This window comes from Leuciscus leuciscus (assembly GCF_965113295.1).
Source record: "Leuciscus leuciscus genome assembly, chromosome: 1".
In the NCBI taxonomy this organism is placed as follows: Eukaryota; Metazoa; Chordata; class Actinopteri; order Cypriniformes; family Leuciscidae; genus Leuciscus; species Leuciscus leuciscus.
In genome coordinates, this window is record NC_138725.1 from 4070826 (window position 1) to 4094936 (window position 24111).

A 24111-nucleotide genomic window follows, 5' to 3' on the forward strand; every position below is an offset into this window, starting at 1 on the left:
TATAGCTGTATCATTTTCTTGTCTGTTTATCACTGAGGGCAAACTTCATAATAACAATGTATCATATTTTAAACTATATTTATGTACTTTTCAGTGAGTCACAGTGTATTAGATGATTCACTAATGTCCAGTGAAGTGGCTCATTTGCTAAAATACCATCCTGACTCCTGACACTGTGGTGGACATTATGCATCAAAGTGTCAATGTCACAATCTCACTCTTGTCTACTCCTAGCAGTGTTTTTGTAATTTGACAGATATATCAAAATCATCTAGTCATTCGTTTGCATACAAGCATTGTAACCAACTTTTTTGTACACTTGTTACACTTTTCTTTTTGATGAATAGGTGCACTTGTGGAAATTGCAGCACCATGCCCACTGAAAGAGAAAACGTCTGCTGCAGGGAGACCCCAAAGGTGGACATCATACATCACCTACCAGCAGTCACATCTTTCCTAGTTCATATATGTAAATATTATTATTATTTTTTTGTTTGTTTATTTATATCACAGGTTTTAAGAAGGATGAATCAGATACAGACTCCTCCCATGTGTATGATTCAGCATCCTGGATTACACCCAGTGTGTTTGAACATCTATTCTCTTCAAAATGCAAGAAACATTTATATGCAGGACTATGGACATCTGCCTATTGGAGGCAGTGAAAGGCAAGTTTTATTCAGCAACTGTAAACACTAATTGAATAAAGATTATTGGCATTGCCAACCTTATTCAACACAACAATAGGAAAACTAAGATGCTTGTTCAGTCTGATCATTGCATGTACACTAATAATTGCAACTTTACTGGTAATCTACAATTGGATATAGAACACAATAATATTTACAAAAGTTCTTGCAATAAGTACAATTTGAAGAAACAAACACCTGCAATTTAAACGTTGCTTTATTTTTTTTAAAACATGCAAACTTAAATATTTTTTTTTTTAAACATTGTACATCCTATTTACAGTGAATACAGGCACTTATCATATCAGTGCTTTGTGAGTTGGTGCTGGGGACATCTTGGACACAAGATCAGGGTGGTCATTCCTGCATGTGTGGTGCTGCGTATCCGCCGTGAGTTCCCCGATTCAGATGGAGGATATACAGTTGTGTTCAAAATAATAGCAGTGTGTTTAAAAAAGTGAGTAAAGCTCAAAATCCTAATAATAACTTTTATTTCAATACACAAAAATGCATTGGGAACACTGCACATTCTATTCAAGATCAAAACATGAAGAAAAATTTATCAAATTTGTTATTACTTTATAGAAAGTGAAGAAAAGGGAATATTAGGCTGTTCAAAAAAATAGCAGTGTCTGCATTTTTCTTTACAAAGTCAAACATTTACTGTATAAAATGAAAAATGCTTGAAGATTTAGCTTTCTTGTGAATCACTGAACTAATATTTAGTTGTATAACCACGGTTTCTGAGAACTGCTTCACATCTGTGTTGCATGGAGTCGACCAACTTCTGGCACCTGTGAACAGGTATTCCAGCCCAGGACGATCGCACTACAGACCACAGTTCCTCTGCATTTCTTGGTTTTGCCTCAAAAACAGCATTTTTGATGTCACCCCACAGGTTTTCTATTGGATTAAGGTCCGGGGATTGGGCTGGCCACTCCATAACGTTAATCTTGTTGGTCTGGAACCAAGATGTTGCTCGCTTACTGGTGTGTTTTGGGTCGTTGTCTTGTTGAAACACCCATTTCAAGGGCATTTCCTCTTCGGCATAAGGCAACATGACCTCTTTAAGTATTTTGATGTACTCAAACTGATCCATGATCCGTGGTATACGATAAATAGGCCCAACACCATGGTATGAGAAACATCCCCATATCATGATGCTTGTGCCACCATGCTTCACAGTCTTCACAGTGTACTGTGGCTTGAATTCAGTGTTTGGGGGTCGTCTGACAAACTGTCTGCGGCCCCTAGACCCAAAAAGAACAATCTTGCTTTCATCAGTCCACAAAATATTGCGCCATTTCTCTTTAGGCCAAATTGTATCCTCTTTAGCACATGTCGTTTTTTCAACAATGGGACTTTGCGGGGGCTTCTTGCCGATAGCTTGGCTTCACATAGGCGTCTTCTAATTGTTGCAGTACTCACGGGTAACTTTAGATCTTCTTTGATCACCCTGGAGCTGATCATTGGCTGAGTCTTTGCCATTTTGGCTATTCTTCGATCCATTCGAACGGTAGTTTTCCGTTTTCTTCCACGTCTTTCTGGTTTTGGTTGCCATTTTAAAGCATTTGATATCATTTTAGCTGAGCAGCCTATCATTTTCTGCACTTCTCTATAAGTTTTCCCCTCTCCAATCAGAGAGAAATGCACTATAACCACCATGTACAGTCCAGTACTGCCTTCGTCCTTAAATAAGGGCCACTTATTGACGCTAGTTTTTTCACAGAATGATTAACCTCACTAATTGAACTCCACACTGCTATTATTTTGAACACACCCCTTTCAATTAATGATTCAATTATACAGAATTAGCAGCATACATGTCATGACTGTTGGGTCTGTTGTTTTTCTATTACTCTACTACACCTACTAGTAAATTATTTGCCATGTAGAAATATAATTTCTACCAAAAACAGTGATTGATCTGGTTAGTGATGTTGGACTGCTACTATTTTGAACACAACTGTACAGGCTTCAGGGTCCCGCTCGATTGAAGCCTGACACATAGCGGGCTACAACGTCTTCCTTTGCTGGTGCTTCAAACTGAGAGCAGAGTGAGTCTGGCACAGGTATCTGCTTGAGCTGACTGACGAAAGGTTCTGGGTCAGGAAACACCACATCAAAAACCAGGTGCATCAGCTCATCCACATAGTCTGAAGGCAAGAACAGACATTCTTTGGATTAATAAACAAAACAGCCCATTTTTAAATTGTCATCAACATTCACTTTTAATTTATTTTTTTTAATACAGCATCACATGTATATGTAAATGTTATGTTCACAGATTAAGGTCAGATAGGTTTCAAAAGTCTGTTTATATGGTGTTGTACAAGTCCAAATAATTGTAATTATACATCTGCATTTTATATTGTAATTTATCACATTCTTTTTATATATATATATATATTGTCTATGTTTGATCAGTGTGCAATAATAAATAATTCATAAGTTAACTTACTGAATGTCGGCTCTTCTTTCAGTGGCTTTACTGTACATGTCCCTTTTCTTCCTTTTGGCCAGTAAAGTTTGAATGAAGGTTTCCCATCAGCCTGCCTTTGTGGACGGTCAGCGTTCTCATTATAGTGCATCGCAGACAGGTAGAGTCTTTGGAAAGAGAAATTCACAAATGTCGTCACTGTGTATTACGGATGTTGGGGCTCGATATTGAACATTTTCACAAACATTAAGACCCATTATTATTTACCTGCATAGCATTCCCAAGAATGGAAATGGCTCACTTTTTGGAACAAATCGAATGACCACTGAGTGAAAAGCCTCCAGCGATGACGTTTGGTGATGGGGGCTTAGCTTTGACACGTCTTTCAGGACTCTCTTGCTTGTAAACAGCTTCTCCAACTTATAATGAACTGGTGTTCCTAATAGTTTGATGAAAAAAAAATATTGGACAACAACTTTATGCAACTTTTTGATTGTGACCTACTTGATGAATATAAAACAATGGTTATAGGTTAAGCTGTGTTCATACTTAGAAACCAATACAGTATAATACCTACGTATAGTTTTTACAATTCAAAATTCACTCGTTTTTATTTTACAACACCACATATGGAAAATTATGTGGTTTTTAATTTATTATTGTTGTTTGTAAAAACAGGACTCCACCAGAAGCTATTTTTAGCTTATAAGAATGGGGATCACATACAAAATACATATATATTTTAAATATAATTGCTGCTTATAATAGAATGAAATATGATGAATTTAATTATCTTTTAGAATTATAGATATTCTATTGCATTTTAATCAGGTATCTGTTTTATCGAATTCATAAAATTACAATATTTTGTAGGCCATTTGGATTTGTGTGTTACCAGAATAAAATTACCTGCTTTCAACCATTTCTCCTTGTCCGTCGACACACGTGAAGCATGACGACAGGCTGGGTACAGGGGGTCATCGTGGTTATGGATGTCCTGTAGGTGGTTTATCACAGACAACCACTTGGCGATCCTCTCTGGCCCAGAGGTCGATGAAGCCGCAATCCAGTAGATCTGGTTCTTTATCATCGGCAACCATTTTTTCACCTTTTCACAGTCCTTTGTTTTAGAAATAGCCGTCAATTTTTTGCCCATACCTACAAAAACATTGAAAATATAAAATTATTGCCAGGGCAATTAAACATAGGTCAACATTTGCCATAATGAATGAAATAAGTAAATGTCAAACACCTTTCTCAAAGTGCCAGACATCATAGTACTGAGTTATTTTGGCATCAGTGAGGAATTTCTGGATCTGGGGGAGCCGATCCGATCCGATGCAGTCCAACTTAATTCCAGACTCTGTGATGACTGCAAGGCTCCTCTTCAAACCTTCCTTTTCCATGTTAACGCTACCTCCAACCTCGTTGCTCTATTACGAAATATGTATATGAGTGGATTACATTTAATACATTAAGGCTAATACAGCAAAGGCATCTCATAATTTATGTGATTTAGTCAGTTACCTGGACTAGCTGGATGTCGATGACTGTGTTTTTGTTCAAGTCCATCATGGTGTAGCTTCCAAACTTTGCACTATGTCCTGAACACATAATTGTATAAATGTTATTGATGAAAATAATGCAAAAAAAGTGCATTAATCCACTATTTTCCTGTATTAAGATTTTCAAAAATAAAAACAATTGCCTGGTGAATCAGCCCTCATATCGCCACCAAGAATAGCACTCCCGTCTGTACTCAGCTGTTGCAAGACGGCTGCCTGATCATTCTTCCACTTGTGAAGCACAGCGGGCTCGATAAAGTTGCGGCAATGTCTTCGGAACTGTCTGTAGCTGTGCATCTGCAACTGCATGGCCTTGAAGACCTGTCATGAAGAAAAAAAAATCACATTTAATGGGTATACATGTTGATAAACATATTTTATTAACATTGCATATGTAGAAGAAAATTGTGGTGAGTCTAAATCTTATACCAAGCAGTGTTGCTATTTGGGTTTTACATGAAAAGACAAAAATCCAGAAATGGTGGTGTATCACTTTAAACAAACTTCCTTTTGACAGGGCTGACTCAACTTTAGTCCACCAGGTAGACAATCCCACAGACTTTTGAAGTGTTGCTGCTATATAACAGTAAATACAAAATGATTTGGTCATGAGGAGACTACTGGAGAGCTTCGGAAAGACCAATTGAAACCAAATAAGGCGTGTTGCTGCTGTTGATAACCAAATATATAAAGGATAGTGTGCGTTGAGGACTAAGGGGGTATTAATCACTGCACTATGCAACATCAAGTAGATGAGCCCCCAACCTCAGCCATTTAATGAAGAGCATTCCATTACCACAATTAATGGTTTTTGAAGCTATGATAACAATATTAGACAAACTCCTTGGACATACCTTCTGTATATTGAAGAAAGAAGCACCAGACACGTAGATGGCTGTAGAAAGCTGTAAATTTCCCGCTGGTGTGGAGTTTCCAATAACTGGCTGACTCTTCCACCGTCGTTGGTACTGGCAATGTGGACATCTCTGCCAAACTTCCATGAATGTACCTCTCAGTCTTGTCTTGACCTCACAAACTTTTGTACACACTGGGCACTTCTCAAAAAGCTCCATGAGGCATTCTTCAAAGACCAACAGCTTTCTCATTTTGGGAATGGCCGATGACTGTTCAGGAAGGGGAATGGTGTCTTCCCTACATTGACAAAAGTGAAAACAGTCACATGCAAGTACAATGTATAAATGCAGGTTTAGATATATAGGTCCAAGTCAATTGAAAAGGGAATACCAAACATTACAAATTTTAGCAGTTCTTAGCATACAGACAAATGTCCCTGGTTTATAATCAAATACATCAGTACTCACATAAGGATTAACATGATATATAATTAAAAACAGTTAGTGAAATAGGACAAAAACATGTTGAATAGTAATCAGGCAATTTTTCTTAAATCAGAATAACTTACAATGTTTCCATTGACTGACTAAACACATTAACTGAATTTGCGGGGTTATACGTGGAGTCATCTGCTTCTGGTGCCACAAAAGAGGAGCTAGCCTCTGCAGTACTGGCCACATCTTCATCCTCCTCCATGAGACGAGGCCTCTTTATACGTGGCTTTATTGGTGTTGAGGACCATGGATGGACAGGATGTAATGTAGATGGTGATGTGCAGATGCCTACATCAGTAGTGGTCTTGACTTTTGTCTGGGTTCCTTTTATGCAGAGAAACAGATAGACATGACAACACAATCAAAAAAAAAATGTTCTTGCATGAATAATGTGACACTCTTTGTCATTTTTTAGTTAAAAAAAAAATTAAAGTCTACATACCTTCACTTCGGAAGTGTGGTTGCAAAGTTTTAAAAGACAGTTGCGTTCCAGTTGATGCCAGCACCACGGGTTCAGTCTGGCAGCCAACATCTCTAACGTTTGATGAAACGACAGTACTGGTACCAGACACTGCATGAGATGTGCTAGCCTAATAATGGCATAATGAAATAATAAAAAAAAACAATTACAATTCAAAAAAAAAATAAAAAAAATATGAGTGTAATTATTAGGGCTGGGCGATATGGACCAAAAGTCATATCTCGATATATTTAGGCTGAATATCGATATACGAAATATATCCCGATATTTTTTTCAGCAAACTGAGAGCAAATGTTCAGTCAAAGCCAAATATGACATGTTAAAAGTAGTTTTATTGAAACCAGCTATTTCAGTGAACAGTTGCAAAATCAAATGAATAAATAATAAACAGGTTTCTTCACCTTAGGGCTGCATGATTATGACAAAAATCATAATTGCCCATATTGTTATTTGCGATTGATTAATTATGATCATCAAAGTTTAAATTGAATATATATAAACACATTTTGTGTAAACATGTTATAACTTGCCTATATACACACACATATATACATATATACATACTTTTCCCCTTTACTTAACATGAATTGTAAGAATATGACTAATAGTAAAGACTAGTACTAATAAATAAACATTAGGCCTATGCTAAAGCTATTAAATAGCAGTCCCAAACTAGTTTTTGTTAATACAATGTTGGTATGAGCCACTACAGTCATTTAAAAATACAAAAAATAACACAAAGAAAAATAGTGGCATTTGGGGGTTAACATGGAAACAACAGTTACCATGGTGAATACACAATACTAACAAGTAGCCTACTGTTAATGAAACATGGAAACTGCTCCTGTTGAATATAATGAAAATCATACCTGCTTTACTTTTATACGCTGATTTCACGCAGCCGCCATTTTGAAATCGAAAGTGAGGCTCCGGTGGGAAGAACCCCGGAAGTAAAGATAAACAACAATGCCTTGGATTACCAACCTGAAGCTGCTGCCGCGATTTACACTATTGGATGTTACTACCGGTATTCAATATAGGATATGTATATAGTTCATTCCTGCTTCTTTTTTTACATTCTGAATTAGATATAAAAAAAATATTTTATTTATAAATGAATTTCACTGTATATAGTCTAAAGTAGGAAATAAATGTATGTACATTTTTAGAATTGACACACCATCATTAAACACAACAATACGCCATCGCATTCACGACTCTCCTGTGATTAAAGGCGACACTTCCGGTTTTCTTCCCACCGGAGCCTCGCTTTCGATTTCAAAATAACGGCTGCGTGAAATCAGCGTATTTCGTGTAATTTTCAACGTAACGGCGTTGCATGCTCGTAGTTTCTTTTGCCCTTGATCAGTGAGGCGATACACAGCGCGGGCGCCTCCGCATTTACGCGTGTATTGAGTGTGCGCTCCGAGCACAGGATAACGGCTGACAGGACAAGAAAGTCAGTTTTTCTGAAGTGAAAGACTTTATTTCAGCGTACACTAATGTCACTGTCTGGTAGTTCCTATTGTGCTGGGGTTTCTGAAGTAGTCATAATTCATCTCTCATAACATAACATGCTCTAAACACGCACGCAGAGTGGAAAAGGAAGAGCGGAGGCGCGGGGAGCAGAGCGCAAATTTGAACTATATCCATATATGCGATATGGTCTAGCAAACAGTTTTAGCCACTGACCATGGACTCCTGTACCATCACTACTGTTGTGTAAAACAAAGTGGAAAGATGTGGATAGCATTCGTAGAGTCCATTCACCGTGTTTATCTCGAAGCTAACGTTACATACAATAGCCGCATTAGCAGTTAGCTGATGTTTGTTAACGTACACACAGTAGAGCAATAAAAACACAGTCTTACCGTTTCAATTTCAGGCAGGTCTCTGATGGTGGGGATGGCACCTTTTCCCAAACGGAGCTTCGAGGCCAACTTCGCCTGATATTGTCCCAAATTACTAAATGAATCCTGTGTAAAATGTTTAGCGCAGACACCAAACGTTAGGCCAGTTGAAAGGGTTGTTGGGACAGCGTCATTAAAAATGAATTTCATCCACTGATCCCTGATAGTTTCGTCCGTTTTGGGTAGAGAAAACACATTAGAATGCTGTTTATGGCAGTCAACCACAGAGCAACGCAGGTGTGCACTTGGTTTCTCCATCTTTCTTTGCCGAATGAATATGAGGGGGAGAGGGGTAGGGCGTGGCTTCCTGCTGCGCTGTCCATATATGGCATATCCTCCACCGTCCTGACGTCAAGCCAGGGTAGAAATCCAAAGGTGTGTTCGACATCGGCTGCGGCTGGATGTAACCGATCGGCGAGAGTAGCTGCGTGCAGGCGGGGAGGAGCTGCAAACGGAGACATGAAGTCGGACACTTTCTGGTTCCCGTAGTGACCGCTCACGTGGTGTTTGCATACTTTACCACAGCTGAAGTGAAATAAATGCAATTTTTGCCAAATAATGTTTCAGAGACATTTTCATTCAATACTTTATGTACAGCTTCATGCAACGTCTGTTTGAACAAGAATAAAGTTCAACATAAGTTACTATCAATGAAGTGGAGTCTACGTTTTTTAATCAGTTTTAATTTAATAAACATGACACAATATAACATCGCAACTACATGAAAAGAGTGTTTACTGTTATAAAAAATTGATTTGTGAGCGTTAGAGGAACTAAAGGTGTTCGGATAAACACGAAACACACGTGATCGTTGTCATGCAGTGAATCCTGCCAATCGTGGAACAGCTGTGTCGTCATCAGCCCTCGTGCAGCCGCTCTTGAGAAGCTGCGCTGGCTGAGTTCTCTGGCTACTCTCGAATCACTCTCGCGGTACTTTGATGGCATACGTCACAGTCACGTGGCGTCGGCGCTGGATCAAGTCGGACAAAATGTCTAACCGGCATGCACTGCTTCAAGTCAGCCACCGATCGGTCTGCGCAGAGCTGCATGAAGTCGAACAAGCCTAAAATCTCGTATACATAGTTCCCACAGGCCAATTAATGTCACGTGACCTCCCCGGAGACGCCATCTTTGAGGGCAAAAGCTGCTGTGTTTACAATGTTTTACCATACTGTCTATGAGTTTTACAAGCAAATTTCGAATATTTCTTTCCATTTATAATATTACGAAAATCATGAAGAGACAAAGTGACAGAGATTATAAAGAGATTCTATTAACACAAGACAGAGAGAGGTACAATGCGAACATTTCAGTCATAAATGGTGTGGATCCGTATGCGCTAACAAAGGAAGCACTGAGCACTGATTATGTAGCCTGGTAATACCAAACTCTGCTACTTCGCTTTGCTTCGTAGACAGAGTCTGGAATGGCATAATAGAGAAGTGTTTTCTCTCTCGCGGGGGGGCGCTTGTCTGAAGTTTAAAATCATTGGTTACCCGTAAGCCAATCACATAATGTTTGGTTACGGCGTGTGTTATGCGCATGCTCAGCCGCATCTAACTTCCACTGTAAACACACATATGATGCGAAAACAAAAACCATCGAGCGAAACACCGGAGTGAACATGGCTGTGAACGACTTCTGCAGATTATGTGAAGTAAATCTATGCATCCACGGTACAATCAGCGTCTACGTCACGGCTCTCAGCCCGCCCTCTGTTCGTTGATTGGCCCGGCTGTTTTCAGGCCGGAGGAAAACGGAAAGCTATGACGCTGTCTCAGACTGAGTACAGAAGCGAAATGAAATTGAGCGGAAGTACGAAGTCTGACGTAGTCAGGCTACTGATTATGCAGCTTTGCCTCAGATACAGTATTATCATGTGTATCATTATCTGGTATTGGCTAGGAGTTTTAATACATGTGAGCAATTCCGAGCCTGGAAATATGTGCATGAATATGAATATACACGGTATGAAAATAAATAAAACTCGCGTGCAAATTAATTAATGTAATGCGGAACTACTTTATACGCGGGTTCTTTAGGGACATAATCTGAGATTGCCGTGCTGGAATGTGTGTGTGAGAGTGAGAGAGTCGCGGGCGCGATCGAACAGTGGAAACAATGTTGTTTTTGTATGTTTTTAATATCTCGTCATTTTGTTCATACAGGACATAATTCAAACTGCAAAGTGTTAACTTATATTTGTGTACACTCGCAATAAAAAACAACAAATTCTTGCGTGTTTTGAGGGAGTTTCTTTCCTGTTTATCCTCGCCAGCCATAACCTCCGTCGTTGTTCTGACAAAAGCTTAGTCTTCTCACATTCACGAAGTCTAATGACGGGTATACTGTAAAATCCAAATTTAACTGAACCTCCGACACGATTTAAACATCCATTGACCCAGCAGGAGATCACCATTTTCACTTTTTATCACGAAATTAACTCGCTTCAGCTTCTTCTACTATTGTTCTGCCCACAGAAATGGCGCCGGGTCGGCAAACGCTAAAAAACTAAATTTAACTGAACCTCCGGCACGATTGGAACATCCATTGACCCAGCAGGAGATGACCATTTTCACTTTTTAATCACAAAATTTCCGTTTCAGCTTCTTCTTCTCATGTTCTGCATTGTAAGAATGTTGTGTTCTGCCCTCAGAAATGGCGCCGGGTCGGCAAATGCCCGTATGTTGTGACGTCATGTGGGAACTATGTATTTGAGTGCGCGTGCACGTGGGATATTTTACAAACCCTGAGGTAAACAAACGCTTCACTTTTAAATATCGGCTTCCCGGCCAGTGTATAATCGTTAGGCAATCATAACATACATTGATTCTCGTGGAAAAATGCAAAATGTGGGTCATGACACCTTTAAGAGTTGTATGATCATTGTCAGTTTCTGTACATATGAATATGTAACATGTAAATGATGGAATTACTTTATTGCAATTAATAGTTATTATAAAGTCAAACTATATTTAGATTCACATATTAGGCCTATGTGTTGTAGTTATTTGCCTGGGGCCGTATTCACAAAGCATTTTATCTTACCACTAGGAGTACTCCTAAATCGCACTAAAAGATTTTAGCTAGGAGTTTTCTCTTAAAAGTTATTCACAACGTCTTTCAGACCTACTCTTAGTAAAGAAAAATGACAACTCCTAAACTAAGAGCGAGTCTTCGTTGCTATGGATGACTTCATACTCATGCACGAGCTTGACTGAAGTGACCAGCTTGATTGGCTGATGATTGTAACGCGGGAATGATTCCAAACCCCTCCCCTACGATGATGAGTGACAGGTGAGAGGTCTGAGAATGCGTGCGCTTCACAAGTAGTGCGAAGGACGGAAGATGATGAATAACTGAATAAATAGCCTAAACGAATAAAGAGTAAGGCAAAACAAATAGCCTAGTAGCCTAATGAAACATATGGATTGATGCAATATCTTTGCAACATTATTTAATTAATCTGTCACTATATGCCTCTGCCTACATTTGCAAAGAGAAGAACATTTTAATTTGATTCACAATGAAACGTTACAATTAGTTTACATGTAATGAGTAGCCTAGTTTTGGTTGTTGTTGGTGGCGTTATTGCATCCCTAGTTATGCCTACAATGCAAAATTGTTACCTCGCGATCGGAAGCTCCTGTAGCCGCCGCATATGCATTTCAAAACATCGCAACGTGAAATGCCACAAAAAGCGGTTTGTGAATAGGTCTTGTAAGACTGAAAATACTGGTTGAGGCCTGCATGAAGCAAAAGGCCCTGATGGCCAGTGGCGGGGCGTGCATTTCACACCTAGGCCTTCAGTGGAATTAATCCACCTCTTAATAGGCTACCATCATTATTACGCCACGACTATATAAACCATCAATATTATACATAAACGCAGTACAACAGGCTGTTGCATCACAGACGGTATCTCTCATGCAGCGAGAATTAATGCCATTACTAAAGCAAAAAACCCTAGGGGCCGTTCACATATCGCGTCTAAAAACGCGTCACTTTCTTTAAAAAGCGCGTCTTGCTCTAACATTACTGTCTATGGTCTTGCTTGCGCTCCCATGGCGTCTGTCGTTGCTATGCAACCAGCCACAGCAGCGCCACACTAGCAGAAGCATCTGCTCTCGGTTTTCCGTGCATTTTGTCGATGATTTTTTAGTAGCTACCGTTTGAGTTCTCCGACCACGGAATTGTTTTAAATTAAATTCAATTCAATTTTAAATGAAGGCAAAGTGTGTGTTTTTGTGCAAATTATACGAAAGAAAACGCAAAAGTTTACCAAATGTTTCTTTTGAACAATAAAAATATAGTACATTTCTTTTCAGGTGATATATAGCCTACAAAGTATTTTTCATAAAAAAAAAAAAAATTTAAACCCACATTTATTTATTTAAAAAAGTCGATTTTGATAATATGAAAAAGTTTTTAAATAATATAATTTATGAAAATAAAAAAATTATATTTTTCGATCATAAATTCACAATAAAACATAAATCATATTCAGCACAGAAAAAATGGGGCAAAAAACAGGGCCCGAGTTAGCCAAACTAGTTGTTTTACTCGCTGTATAAACAAATGTAGGCTAAATAAAATGCATTATAGCCTACTCACCAAAACTGATTCTCTGTACACAAAATCCATTCTCCTTTCTTTTCTCAAGAAGACTTCAATTACACTGTTGTACAAGTTATTTGTACGTTTCAGTTCCAACAATTCCATTTCTATCGCCATGGAGGTTAATGCTGAAAGTCGAGTCTGTCCAGTCTTATTTCTGTCATACGTTTTAATTCTCTTTAGGGCTGAGAATGTCCGCTCGACAGAAGCAGTGGACACAGGGACAGTCAGCGCCAAACATGCCAAAAAAAAGCTGTATTTAATCGCTATACATTCTTTTATATATTGTACTGTACAGATTCCGTTTGCGGTTTGCTCTGACTAGCTATAATAGCACGGGTTCTGACCATCCAATCGAAAGGACGTGAAAAGGCTGACGTTATTCTAAGCCTTCTAGATGGCCCCAGTGTCGCCATCTCGAAATCTGATTGGTTGATTAAATCTGATATCAGTATCTGATTGGTTAAAGAGCACCGTTACGTTGCCATTCTTTTTAAGCAACAGGCGCCTGCACGATTGATTCTGAAGGCCTTAAGGCAGATTTATTTGATCGTGGCAACACATTGAGACTGAAATATGATTGGATAAAAGCTCTAACATAAAAATACACTACTGGAAGCAGCGCGACCAAGAAAAAAGCTATGAAATTAAGAGAATAGACTATTGGGAATCATTTAATACACATTCACAGGAAAAAAAAATATTACATCAATGCAAGCCAGTGATTCTGATAGTGTTTAGGCCAGCAGAGAAGGCCTTGCTGGCCCTGACGCTCCACCACTGCTGATGGCTAATTAACATTCGACCTCCCCCACACAGCCTGACTTCCTCTCACACACTACTAAGAACAACTCATACAAGAACATGGTTTAATGTGAATGTTTATCATTGACTGTTATGTTTTTGGTGTCATTTGAAATGTCTCAAAGTGAGTGGTACAGATATCTCATATCCAGATAGATAAAATAAAAGGAAATAAGGTTTATAGAAGTTTAGAGAAAACTGGTCCAGATAATGCCATCCCCCTTTTGTTGAATAAGAAGCCATTTTGAGGGTGGCCTCCCCCATCCCCCATGTTACCTGGTCAAGGGGATAAAGGAAGGTGTGCTCCGGGTCTCTGGGCTCTTCTTTGCTGGACAGGAATGGAATAGGTGGTCTCTCTCTCTCTCTCTCTCTCTCTCTCTCTCTCTCTGGTACAAGCTGGGTAAGATTATTTGGTGTAACCAATGTATAACCATGTTCTAGATATTTGAATTGATTGTGGAATTAATCTCTGATATCTGAAATATTAAATTGTTACATTTGGTTATTCTAACTGATTTTGACATTGTTCATTTAATGGTTAAAGGAATAGTCAAACATTCGCTCACTTTTAGTGAGGCACAGATATTATTAAAACCTTTCATTTATGGAGTCAATACATATAATCAATGTATTACAAATCTAACCAACCAATACTTTGCATGAGTGAGGACAGAACACATGATACCTTCCCCGTGTATTGGCGAACCGGCAGATTGGACCAATATAGCGGGCCTTAGAGTCTTAGTGAGTTAGGAGTCCTCTCGACTTCTTTTAAGCTATCCCAGGCTTAGGTGCTACTTTTAGGGCTAAAATGCTTCGTGAATTACTCTTAGTCAAAAAAATTAGGAGTCCTAAAGTTACGAGTGACACGCCCATTATTTTTAGGAGTTGCTCCTAAATTCGCCAGTTAGGAGCTACTTTTAGCCTTAAAATTCGTTGTGAATACGGCCCCTGAAGAGGTTCATAAAGAGAGGTTATTTAATTATTTTGTTTTATTATTGATGATTTATGTTATATTGTAAGATATCTTTCAATATAGCAGTTTTACAGGCTTTTATCATGTATCCTGACTCAATTAATGTGTTTCTAACAGCAAACACTCAGAATAAAGTGAGATGATCTGCTGATGATCCTGAATGGCTTGTTGAATGAGTGTTGATAGTCTGAGGCTCATCAATATTAACAGATCTGCTGAAAACACTCTTTATTTCATGACAATAGTTCCGGTTTTCACCTCATTTATTATGCTGATGTCTTCAGATCTCCTGTAAATTGACACTTAAAGCTCATTTCATTGGTGTCAGCAGACTGAGGGGATTTGTTGCCTACTATATGTAGCTTTATGAAATTCTAGTATGGTAGTCTCAGCAAAAGCATATAACAGAGGGATTTCTTTGTTCTGAAAGAAGGTACTGTCTCCTATTCTCTATTATGAACACAGTATAAGGGTCCTCCAGGCTACTAATGTACATGTGGTAGGATAGCCAGAAACTGACCATATACAGTATATGACCTTGTTATTCAATGTATATTATTCATATATGATGTAAGTTGTACACTATCTTATTGGTTAACTCTCTGTAACTCCCCTCATATTCTTGCTATATCTTCTGAGCAGAGGTGGAGAGTAACAAAGTACATTTACTTAAGTACACTTTTTGAGTATCTGTACTTTACTTGAGTATTATTTTTTCTGGAAACTTTTTACTTTAACTTCTACTACATTTGAAAGACAAATATCTTACTTTTTACTCCACTACAATTCTGTCAGGTCCTTGAGTAGAAAGTAGTAATGTCAGACAGGGGATGATTTTGGTTACAGGGACCCGCAGGGGTTGCATTTTTGCAGGGGTTGCAAAATGAAAGTCGAATTGATGTCAGAAACCGACTGATGTTGGTTTCTGACGTCAACCCGATTTTCGTTTTCAACCACAATACAACGTCTGTCTAACGTTGGAGATTAATGTCAATCTGCCGTTGATTTTCATTTTCAACGTTGGGTTTGGTCTCCTAAATGCGAATGTTGTCATTGTTTTGGTGCACACTAGCTTATAGATAACAGTAAGGCTAACATATTCATACTAAAAGCCAAAACACTTTAAATAGGGCACTATTTGAGGGAACAGCCATTTGGGTGTCCGAAACCATTGTGGACGTTATTGAGTGACTTATTCAGTCTCACATTCAATCCCACTGGAACTGTGTTCTAGAAATACATGTGATATTGATTTGACGGTAGGCAGGCATATATTCAGAGGTAAGTGTAAGTGTGTAAGTATTACACACAACAATGCAACAATAATAAAACAATGCATTGAAAGTTCCTTTTAATAATTAAGTACTTTTAAAGTACTTTTAAAAACAAGTACTCCTGTACTTTTACTTAAGTAAAAATCGGTCTTTACAACTTTTACTTGTACCGGAGTAATATTTGACCAGTAGTATCTGTCCTTTCACTCAAGTAAGGAAGTTGTGTACGTTGTCCACCTCTGCTTCTGAGACAAAGATGCTAATAAACTTGAGAGAAACCTTTTCTCCCTCAGCGCTGGGTTTGGCATTGTTCGTTCAATCTAGCAGTAGCCTATGTTTATTTCTGTTTATGCTTTCAACTGTTTTTCTTACCATTATTTATATTTGGAAGAATTTACATTATTATATTCTGATGTCCATGAGCATAAAAACAAACTCAGTAACTTATATATTTTTGATTTTGGCAGATAAACTCTTCACACTACATTCACATCATCACTGAAGCTCCTCCCACTGTAATCACATCATCAGTGAAGCTCCTCCCACTGTAATCACATCATCAGTGAAGCTCCTCCCACTGTAATCACATCATCACTGAAGCTCCTCCCACTACAATCACATCATCAGTGAAGCTCCTCCCACAGTAATTCTCCAATAAATGCTGTAAATTCCCATCAGCTACAAGTGAAGACGAGCATGAAAGCATCAGGAAGAGCTGAAATCTGCAAAGACTGAGTTTATTAAAGAGGACAGTGAGAACATGAGTGATCCAGAACCCTGCAAAATGAAACACACTGAAGATCCTGAAGAACAAAGAGGTTGGTGTTTATTCTCCATTCATTCATGATGCTGAAGAACATTCATGTTAGAAACATTCAAGCACTTCATCACATTTAGATAAACAGTTCAACTATGAAACGGTACAGAATGTTCTGGGTTTTCTTCAACAAATGGTCAGTAAAGGGAGGTTTGAGACATTTTTATATTGATTGTCAACATCAGATCAAGCTAAATACTGTTTTAACTGTTTTATTTTACATTTCTTTTATATCTGGTTCCCAAGTAGCAACAACGTTACCAGAATTTTAGTCATTTTCAACATAGTTTACAAAATTATTATTTTTTAGGAATAGTCAGTAAACACCAACTTACTGATAAAGTTGTATTTGTCAAATATCATACAAGTTATTCATAGTTATAGAGATTCTTCTTACAGTAACTTTGATAACAGGGTTGATGAATACAATCAATGCTACAGTTTGTGTAAAAACTGAGACAATGGAATGAGATTATTTTCTTGTCTTCCCATCATGCTGTAGAAAGTGCCCAGATGATGTCACTTCCTGTGTGTTTTAAGAAATACTGTGTTTTTAAAAGGAGGAAAATCATGTCAGGAGTAACAGGGTTGGGTGAAACATGTAGGACACAGTTAAAGATAATACAAATAATTACTTTAAAAATAGTTAAAGCTGCGGCCACTCTACACTTTGAGCTTATGAAGTTTCTACAGACACTGCAACGGCCTTGAAATGATGGAAATAAATTTAACATAACAAATAATAAAAAAATTTCTTTCCTGTCAGACCCGAAGGAAGTGGAGGAGGAGAGTGAAGAACTGAGTGAAGTGGAGGAGGAGAGTGAAGAACTGAGTGAAGTGAAGGAGGAGAGTGAAGAACTGAGTGAAGTGAAGGAGGAACATCATGTCAAACCTGGAGAAAAACCTTTGAGTCGCTCAAAGACCAAACATACATTTTTAAAGAAAAGAAGAGCCAATAAATCTTTCACCTGCACTCAGTGTGGAAACAGTTTCACAACCAAACAAAGTCTTGAGATTCACATGATGATCCACACCGGAGTGAAGCCGTTCTCATGTGATCAGTGCAGCAAAAAATTTCTTAGGTCATCACACCTGAAGTCACACCTGACAGTTCATACGAAGGAGAAGCCGCATTCATGTTCTGTGTGTGGAAAGAGTTTTTCACAGCTGTCTAATTTACATAAACATGAGAAAACTCACACTGGTGTAAGAGAGTACATGTGCTTTGAGTGTGAGAAGACTTTTGCTTTAAAAGGTGACCTGAAGCGACACATGAGAGTTCACACTGGAGAGAAGCCGTTCACATGTGATCAATGTGGAAAGAGATTCAGTCGATCTTCACACCTTAATGTTCACATGAGGATCCACACCGGAGAGAAGCCGTTCTCATGTGATCAATGTGGCAAAACATTTCTTAGGGCATCAGGCCTGAAGACACACCTGGCAGTTCATACGAAGGAGAAGCCACATTCATGTTCTGTGTGTGGAAAGAGTTTTTCACAGCTGTCTAATTTACATAAACATGAGAAAATACACACTGGTGTGAGAGAGTACATGTGCTTTGAGTGTGAGAAGACTTTTATTACAGCAAGCGATTTAAAACAGCACCAGAGGATCCACACTGGAGAAAAACCTTACAAGTGTTCACACTGTGACAAGAGATTCAGTCAGTCATCAACTCTGAAAACACATGAGAGGACCCACAGCAGAGAGAAGCCGCACACGTGTGATCAGTGCGGGACGAGTTTCTCCTTTAAAACTCACCTTAATCTACACATGAAGATCCATGCAGTGGAGAAACCACTTAAGCACAGTCTGAGATCACGGTAAGTAGTTTATTTTCATGTGCTGAGAAACAAAGTCTCTTCTGTGTAAGTCATACAAAACCTTTCTTTTTAGCAAACTTTGTGCACACAAACAATGTTGTCAATGCTCTAGTTCATATGTAGAGCCCCTGGTGATACTTCAAGTAGTTTCATGTTGTTTTGAGCCTCCTTATTGTTTTAAAAATAGTGATTTTGATGCTCTCTTTGTTGTGCCCCATTCACTCCCATTCAAAAGGCATTTTGACCGAAAACGAAAATACGGTCAAACTTAAAAGTGGAGTTTCCATTCAGATTATGCTTTTGCACGAATGTTTGACTCGGGTAGATTAACAAAAAGAGCCTAGGTTCGATTCTGGCGAGAGTAACCCTTTAAGAGTCGCTGTCCATTTGTCAAGTGTGGAAATGTCACCTTGTAGAATGGCTGGTAATTGTAGCACTTGCTTGTATTATGAAATTTTTAGCCTCATTGTTTTCATGTGATGTGCAATTTCTATGAGGCCAATAATCTATAAAAGCACAAACCTACAGCAAAATGGCTGAACCAAAAAAAAACTTTTTTTCAAAAAGAGGAGATTAATGTCATTTTAGAGGAGGTGGAGCTATACAAACATATTTTTTCAGCAGGTTTAAGGGCAGTCATACAAATAAACAAAAACAAAAAATCTGGGAGGATATTGCTACAAAACTGACTTCAACTAGGGGCATTAAAAGATCAGGGAAGGAGGTCAGGAAGAAGTGGCAGGACTGTGCCAGCCTTGCTAAAAGGAAAATAGCACTGCAGAGGACAACATTTAATAAAACAGGTACTGGGCCCAATGAGTCCCCCCTTCTCACAGAAGAGGAAGAATGGGCCAATACTTAGCACAAGTGCTTCACATGGCATTTGTGGTGGTTTCATGAGTTCACATCTACATATAATTATTATGGTAAAGGTTATGCGGATTTGGCGTGCTGTCCGGGTGGAGGGCTTCGAGCTCGGATTTTCTGCCCGAACCCAGAGTACTCCCCCTGTTGGTAAGAGTAGACGGAACTAGAAGTGAGGAGATGGGGTGGAGGTGGGATGCTGATAAACTAAGCCAATTAACAGAGGTGGGTTAATTAACAGAGGTGGGATCACACTTGATCAGCTAATCAAGTCCTTTAGATTTATTTGAAAACTGCAGGTGTGTGTGTTGAAGCAGGGTTCGAACAAAACTCTGTAGGGCTGTGGCCCTCCAGGAACTGAGTTTTACACCTGTGCCTTAGTTTCGCTAGAGAAGATTCCAGAATGCATTAGAAGATACATAGTCATGGAGTAGCCATGACGGAGTAACCAGACAGACGAGTGACCATGTAGACGAGCAGACGAAAGAACCCAACTCAAGATCAGAAGGGGTTAAACCGCTTCATTCAACCCATCTAACTACTTTCGCCTCACTTTTCTTTCTCTTATTTAGTTTATTTTCTTTTCCGTTGAGAGTCTCGGTCCTAGGTACGTTTTGCTGGAAGGTCTCGGTCAACAATTTGACTGCAAAGCCCGCTTCCAACTCCAACGCCAGCAGCCATATCACCCTGTAGGCCAAGACTGGTTGCCCACTGAAGCTAAGCAGGGTTGAGCCTGGATAGTATCTGGATGGGAGACTCCTGAGAAAGCCAGGTTGCTGCTGGAAGATGTGTTAGTGAGGCCAGCAGGGGGTGCTCTCTCTCTCTCTCTCTCTCTCTCTCTCTCTCTACTATAGCTGGTGTGTGGTGAGTGCACTGGCGTCGTTGTACTGTGGCTGCCGTGAGGAGAGATCTCTGATATGATTGTGAAGCGCTTTGGGTGTACAGTAGTACATATGAAAGCGCTATATAAATGCCTCATTCATTCATTCATTCAAAGACTTTCCATGTGATTGACTTCTCAAGACATCAATCCAGATGTCTTTGTCATCAAGACATCGATCCAGGTTAGACCGCCAGCCAATCAGTGAACCCGAACGCAGACAAAGGAAAACCCCTTTGAGTAAAGGAACGCAACAAACGCTAGTAGCCTCCAGACTCCGGTGAACTGGTAGCCTGGGAAAACCCAGACTACTTCTGGCGAATTTTAATTCTCTCTCCAGGATAGTCTGGAGAAGAGCCCATTCAAACTCATTTCTGTGCCGCCGAAATCGCGGCACCAATCAGAAACGTTTGGGGAGGGATTTACATGATGACGACAGCGCAGCGACGCTGAAGGAGATTTCATTAAAAAGATGGATGCCGCCGTGGAACATCACTCGTTCGAATCATAGACAGTATATAAACGAATCAGTTATCGCGTCTGTTTTGAGCGATTTAAACTTACCGTTTTCGTTAAAACCGGAGCAAAGAACAACACTCGAAGCATTCGTCATCTCCTTCATCGATCTGATTGGTTTTATGACTATCCAATTGCGCCCAGAGGAATTTGAGCTACGTCGGTTGGTGACGCCCCTTTGGAAATGATTTGTCTACATAGCTTCACCAGACCCTATACTCAGTTTCAACTGAGAAGGGTCTGGTTTTAACCAGGCTAGTGAACTGGTGCCTTGATATAAAACTTAATAACCCACCTAAGAAACTATAGATGGGTTAAATTAATGATTGTTGGTTCATTCAGGTCATGTCTTATAAGTGCATATATTTAGCCTGACGTCATCATAGACTCATATTCTGACTAGAATCTGAGTCTGAGACTGCTCCATTGGGCTGTGATTATGGGGCGTGTTTCAACCGAACCAGGAAAGAAAATGAAAATAAGTGACGCATGTTCTTCATTCATCTTTACAATCGAGAAATGCTTTGATCGCCGTTCTCTGTTCCTCTTGTAAAATGAATGTGCTAATGTGTGAATATCTTATGTAATGGACGCAATGGTGGAATCTACACCTGAATTCTCCAGTGGCAGCCATCTTTGTTATTAACGAATTTAACCCAAGCGCTCTTTGTGACGTGGATGAATACGTTACTGTTGATCATCTGTCCATCATCGTATAAAAAACGCCCTGACAATTTGATTGGTCCGAACAGCTCTGGTTCGAGCATAGTTGATCCACAACGGATCAAGCCCAGACCAAACTTCCCGACCTCAAATGTTGCGGGCGGGGCTAAGTTCGGCTAGCATATTTTGCTAGAAACTTGGCATTTCATCATCTCACTCTTAAAACTCATTCTTTCCACACTTTTCAGGGCTCCTGACTAACTTTTTTCACTATGAGCACAGTTGTCACATCCACCGTCTGTCTTCCTCATCTGTCTCTGCACTACACTCCCCAGAATCCTCCTTGGCGCACACCTGCACTCACTCTCCTCTAAGTAGTATCACCGTCACCTGGATCCCATCACCAGCTCACCTTTATATGCAGCACTCAGTCACTCACTCTTGGTCTGGTCTTGTCAATACTCGTCTATTCATGACACACAGACTCTCTACTTCACCTACCTGCATACTTACCGTCGATCCCGATCTTCTTCAGCCTGTCTTCAGTCCATCTTCAGAGAATCTTCATCATCTGCATCTGCAAGAGAAAGAGAGACTTTGTTATCATTCAGTTAAGCTTCATCCAATTATCTACTTCCTGTTTACTCACCTTTCACGCTGTGTCCGATCCATTCTGCTATTAAAATATCAAACTTACCATCTTGCCTGCTTCGTTTGTACGAAACCTGACAACAGTGGCCCCCAACTTAAAATTTTAGGGGCACAACCAGAAAATCTAGGGACGCACACTGTAAATCAACATGCTAACCAAATCTACTAGTTTCCAATGTATTACTAATAAATACTTTGATAATAGCTGCAGAAATTACAATGTGCTGTTTCAAATTCAGTGTCACATTTTATTGTGCACTTTTGAAGATGCAACAACAAGGTAAACTGACATGACAGTACACATATTAAACAAATATATCATACATTCAGAATAAAAAAAGTGCTTAGTAACAATGTGCTTAGTAACCTTTTGGTCATTTCACAGTTACAAACAATACTTGAATGTATGTAAACATTAGGGGCACTGGCTAATAACATTCCACTAGAACAAGTAGGCCTAAACAACCATTTCTGAACAGAGTGAAAGGAAAAACTGACCAAACAATCCAGGTTAAGGATCAAAGTAAATGTTTGAAATGTTGCTCTGTGTTATACTTTTTATATCTTTATGATAATTTAAAAAGAGTCACTAACCTTGTTAAGACAGAGGAAATGTGGTCTAGCAGGAAGTCCAGCTCCTCTGTACCATAGTCTGTCAGCAATATACTGGTTGCACATGTAAATGTAAAATGTAATGTAACAATGTACATGGATGTAAAATTCAGTCACGCACTCTCAAATTTTAGTCGCAAAATGCGACCATTTGTCGCAGTCTGGAGCCCTGCTTCCTTTCTGTCTGCAACTCGTATTAATGTGTGTGTGTTTGTTAGATATTAGTTCTATGTAATAGAATACCAAGTCTTGTTTGTATTTTAAAGAGAAGTGTTCTTGTGTTATGTGCTTAGGAATTTAATGTCTTAAACTGCTGATCTAAGTTACCTTGCTCATAAATTGTGTTTTCACTAGTTTGGATATTTATATCCGCTGCAGAGCTGATAGTTACGGCCTTAAATTAATTAATAATTCCCTCTGAGCTCAATTGACCTGTTTGACCCTTACACCCTTTCAGTGGGTGCTTAATAAACTGGTAAAATTTATATCCGTAAAACAACTCTGATGTAATAAACGACTCTGACTCTGACTGTAATAAAGTGCGCATTACTGTCGTTACTAACGTTAGGCCTATCACTCCGGAGACTGTAAGCTGGATCACGGTCAGTTGGTACAGATCCATTTGAACGAAAGTAACGAAACACTGGCGGACTGTGTTTAGCTCACTCAGGGCGGGTCTACGCTAAAACTGCAGTGTCCGTCAAACACTATGTAAAAGTGAATTTTGCATAACAGGTGCCCTTTAAGTCACATGATCAATGTCACAATGTCTGAAATATTAATAATTCCTCTCACATCATGTCTGTTAGAAATGAAACTTGTTTGTTTTTAGCAGAACTCCCAGAAAGCATCTGGAAGGAAAGGACAGAGAGAACGCCAGTGATCCAGAATCTGCAGAATGAAACACACTGAAGAACAAAGAGGTTGGTGTTTATTCTTGATTCCTCATTCATTCACCATGATGAAGAACATGCTGATGCTCACCAGATTTACATTGTTTCATGACCAAACTAGTGATTTATAACACAAATCATCTTCATGACATTAAAATAGAGCGTAATCGTGCACAGCAGTTGTCCACCAGATTTGATGGGATTAAAATGTCTATTGAACTCATCAGTGATATTGACTTTGAGCTTCACTTTTCATTTCACATTTGTCTCTCATTTGAAATCTC

The 24111-nt window shown here is 39.1% G+C and overlaps 1 protein-coding gene across 1 annotated transcript; it reads right to left on the reverse strand.

The window, feature by feature from the left end:
* Window positions 1–2347: 2347 nt before the first annotated feature.
* On the reverse strand, window positions 2348–8981 carry LOC309507204 (uncharacterized protein). The gene is made up of 11 exons (XM_082181310.1): window positions 8396–8981; window positions 6486–6633; window positions 6118–6211; window positions 5549–5846; window positions 4838–5015; window positions 4657–4733; window positions 4382–4562; window positions 4039–4287; window positions 3397–3568; window positions 3151–3296; window positions 2348–2845 (listed from the first exon to the last, which is right to left on the reverse strand). The coding sequence occupies exons 1-11, from the start codon at window positions 8690–8692 to the stop codon at window positions 2667–2669; spliced, it is 2019 nt and encodes a 672-aa protein (XP_082037436.1). The 5' UTR covers window positions 8693–8981; the 3' UTR covers window positions 2348–2666.
* Window positions 8982–24111: the final 15130 nt, after the last annotated feature.